Below are 4,073 nucleotides of genomic sequence, written 5' to 3'. Positions count from 1 at the left end.
AGACTCCGCCCCTCAGGTCACCCTCCTCTAACAGCAAGTAGGCGGAGCTCCAGGCCTCGTTAGCGGCCGGTCCGCTCCTCAGCCCACCCCTCCCCCCCGCCATGCACACCAACACGTCTGCAATGCAGGAGAGACAGCGAGCGGCCACGCCCAGCTCTGCGCCTGACTCCGCCCCCTGCTGCCCGCTTCCTGCTGCGACTGAAGAGAGAGAAGAAACAGGAAGTTACATAAAGACACACGACAGCAAGTCGATGGAGTCCTGAAAGCGAATCAGTGAGTCAGCGTCTGAACGCCTCGCCGAGAGGCTCGTTTGTCTTGTTGGCTGTGACTCACTGCCGTCCAGCGCCTCCAGCAGCGCCTCCTGCCGGCCCCCCAGCACGGCGGCCCTGAAGCTGGGCAGCATGCAGACGTCTGAGCGCCTCCTCAGGGAGTCAGCCACTCTCCTCCTCCCTGCCAGGAACAGTAGCTCCTCCCTCCACTGCAGCTCCGCCTCCTGGTGGGTGAGGGACATCACCTCCTTCAGAGAGAGCCTCCACGCTTCCCTCCACCTCCGCAGGCAGCCGCCGCCCCCCAACAGCCAGCCGACACCTCCCTCCAGACTCACAGCTCCGCCTCTGGGGTGGAGGACCGGGAAGAGACGAGCCTCAAGGAGGGAGCGCTGTTGTCCTCGGACCCACAACTCCTCCGGCCTGAGATGGGAGGCGACGGAAGGAGGTGACAGGAGAGGAGAAGAGGGGAGGGGAGGATGAGAGAGGGGAAGAGTGGGGAGGAGACAGGGGAGGAGAAGAGGGAAGGGAAGGGAGGGGAGGATGAGAGAGGGGAAGAGTGGGGAGGAGAGGAGGGGAGGAGAAGAGGGAAGGGGAGGTGAAGAGAGGATGGAAGGGAAAGGGGGGGAGGATGAGAGGGGAGGGGACGAGAAGAGGGAAGGGGAGGAGAGGAGGGAAGGGAAGGGAGGATGAGAGAGGAGAAGAGTGGGGAGGAGAGGAGGAGAGGAGAGGAAGAGAGAGGGTAAAGACAGGGGAGGGAAGGGGGGGAATAATTGATCCACAAGTAAAAACCTACATTGGATTAAAGGTCAAAGGTCAGGAGGTGATCGACCTACTGGATTCCTGTCCGGCTGTAGAGGAGGCTCCATCTCTGGTTCAGGAAAGAGGCGCTGCTGTCCTCAGAGGAGACCTGAGGAGGAGGAGGAGAGGAGGACGTCAGCATGGTTTCTACCTCGAAGCTTCATTTAGTTTTTGGTCTTTAAACCAGTTTGTGTTGTTTGGTGATGGAGAGTCACTGAGGGCCAGCCTGCCCTCAGTCCAGCCTGACAGGACCAACAGGTACAGCTGCCCGAGGGCGTGTCACTCAGTTTTTGGAGCCAAGCTGGCATGCTGTCACCTGAAGACCGTCACAAGGACTGAAGGACTTGTGTCTCAGCAGGACCTGGACCTGTATTTCTCTTAAGTCGACCCGACTGTAACGGTGTCTTTACAGGTTACAGGTTTTATTTCATGTTTAACTCGTTTTATTTTTTAAATGTCTTTCTGTAGCCGCTGCCTCGGCACTGTGACTTTAATGAACTCGACTCCAGGGTCACTTCCTGTCTTGTTCCAGAGCTCTCTGCTCCGCCTCCCTCAGTGGACGAAGGCAGTGAGATGTGTCTGAAAGCTCTGGACAGATCAGTAAGTCGAACGGTCCCTCACCTCCAGGTCGTCCTGCGCTCCCGTCACCGTGTACACGCTCAGCTTCAGCTGCCCCAGCTCGATGCGATGTCCCTGGATGATGATGTCACTGGCCAGCTCCAGCTGCCTGATCCACTGTGATGTCATCAACTCGAGACCCGTCAGCAAGCACCCCGACGGGACCACCAGAGGACCCTGGAGACGAGGTCAAAGGTCACGACGGAAACCTTAAAGGTGCGTTCACTGACCCAATAACAGCAGGAAACTCCTGACCTGCAGGTGGCAGTGCTGCACCACCGCTCCGGGCGCCACGGCCACGTCTCCCTCCAGGACGCTGTTGATCACTCGAGCCCCTTTATCCACGCCGCCGTCTCTCTGAGGGTAAACAGGAAGTCAGGTGACGTCAGTGAAACTGTGGTGAGAAATTTTAATGAGGACACAGGGGAACAGGAAGTCACCTGGACGTGAGACAGCGTGTTTCCATCTGTCCAATCACAGGTCAGACGCTCCACATGCTGCTTCCCAGAAAGAGTCAGGTAGTCATAGCGTCCGCCAGGGACGTACACTGTCAGAGAGGAAGACAGGTGAGTGTCAGGACAGACAGGTGAGAGTCAGGACAGACAGGTGAGTGTCAGGACAGACAGGTGAGACAGACAGGTGAGACAGACAGGTGAGACAGACAGGTGAAAGGTGTAGTGATTTGTAGTGATTTTTTTTAAACTATGAAATTGTAAAGAAGAAAATTAAGAAGATCTGAATAACTAGTCAACATCTTTGTAGAGTTATAGTGCAAGAATCTACATATGGTACGGTAACCAGCAGTAAGGGGGGCGGAGCTTTTCTCTCCTTCCCGTTCAGACTGTGGATCTGAGGCCAGATGGAAGGAGATGGAGAGAGAATGCAAAAACATCCCAACACTGGCAATGACTAGAGATCATAAACTAGCGACGAGTCATAAGGACCAGTTGAGCGCCTTACTTCACTTCTCTGTTAAAAGATGATCGAACAGACCCATGAGATGGAAAACTGAGACTGAGGAATGACTTGAACATCAAAAGGTGAAATGTCTCCCCGTCATCCTCGACCGCCGGAAGGTGACCTTGCTTTCCTTCTAGTGTGTTACTCGGCCAAGTATGGGAACATGAATACGTATTATGTAGTGCCGTATTGTGTCATCTGATGGGACACCAGCTATGCGTTGAGTCCCGCCCCTTCCTCTGCCTCTGATTGGCTAACACTAACACACTAATGTGGATACGAGCACCAGCCAATCAGAGGCAGAGTTGCGGCAGAGACACCCACCCAGTGTGAGCGGAGTTCCTCTCAGGATCCTCCACAGCTCCGTCCTGCCGCTCCTCACCGCCGCCCCCTGCGGTCCGACAGCAGAACTGCAGCCGGCTCTGTCCTCGCTCACAAACTGATCCTGAGTCAGATCCGAGCAGAGACACTTCAACACGTCCAGGAACAAAGAGATCTGACGGAGACGAAGACGGAGGGGTGAAATAAAAAGACAGCGAGATCAGAGTACGACCAACAGTTAAATCCTGCTGCTACATGAATGCATGAGGAATAATTATTACACTAGTAGCAGTCATTCTGATTCTGATTATACTTTTACTAACATTTTCCATGCATTTACTTGTTACAGAGTATTTTACAGTGAAGTATTAGTACTTTTACTTAAGTAAAGGATCTGAGTACCACTGGGAGTCGGGCCCCTCTAAAGGGTCCCCAGATAAATCTGAGGTGTCGTGAGACGATTAATAGGAGCAAGGAAGAAGAGACAAAGTTCTGATCCACAGATCAGGTTTCAGTTTGTGCAGGAAACCAGTGCGGTAAAAAATACTGCGCAGTACAAGTATAAAGAAACGTATACTCAAGTACAATACAATTGCCTCAAAAGTATGCAGAAAATACCTGGAGGGGCGGAGCTCCAGAGTCCAGGCCCAGGTAGGTGCAGCCGTCCAGAGGAGGAGTGACGTGAGTCTGCAGCAACTTCTCTGACACAGCCCTGCTGAAGAAGACCGGGCCGGACACCTGCACACACACGGATCACTATCACACGCCAAATATAAAATACGAGAAAGACTTTGTTTCCTCTGACACGCGGAACAAAAAGCTTTCCTATTTTGATCAGTTAAATGAGATGGAAGAAATGTCACACTGATTATTTTGCTTTCAAATATATATTTTTGCTGTTTTATCACATGTCCTTTGGGACATCAGGCCTTTGATGCAAAAACACATTAAAAGCCATCAGTTTGGTCTTGATTTGATCCAGTTCTACCACATTTTCCTCATTTAAAACAATAAAAAACACATTTTCTCATGGAAAATTCATATATATATATATATATATATATATATATATATATATATACACACACACACACACACACACACACA

The 4,073-nt window shown here is 52.1% G+C and overlaps 1 protein-coding gene across 1 annotated transcript in view; it reads right to left on the bottom strand.

Moving 5' to 3' along the window:
- LOC123962231 (L-fucose kinase) overlaps window positions 1–4,073 on the bottom strand; it is a 15,223-nt gene that overhangs the window by 4,114 nt on the left and 7,036 nt on the right. The window contains exons 8-14 of the mRNA XM_046038262.1: window positions 3,585–3,704; window positions 2,970–3,141; window positions 2,126–2,232; window positions 1,941–2,042; window positions 1,689–1,862; window positions 1,103–1,176; window positions 334–689 (exon numbers count right to left, since the gene is read on the bottom strand). Coding sequence (XP_045894218.1) covers window positions 334–689; window positions 1,103–1,176; window positions 1,689–1,862; window positions 1,941–2,042; window positions 2,126–2,232; window positions 2,970–3,141; window positions 3,585–3,704 — 1,105 coding nt within the window. The remainder of the gene's footprint in view (window positions 1–333; window positions 690–1,102; window positions 1,177–1,688; window positions 1,863–1,940; window positions 2,043–2,125; window positions 2,233–2,969; window positions 3,142–3,584; window positions 3,705–4,073) is intronic.

Source organism: Micropterus dolomieu, linkage group LG22, assembly GCF_021292245.1.
Source record: "Micropterus dolomieu isolate WLL.071019.BEF.003 ecotype Adirondacks linkage group LG22, ASM2129224v1, whole genome shotgun sequence".
NCBI classification, from domain to species: domain Eukaryota; kingdom Metazoa; phylum Chordata; class Actinopteri; order Centrarchiformes; family Centrarchidae; genus Micropterus; species Micropterus dolomieu.
This window is presented reverse-complemented; position numbering and strand designations above follow the sequence as displayed.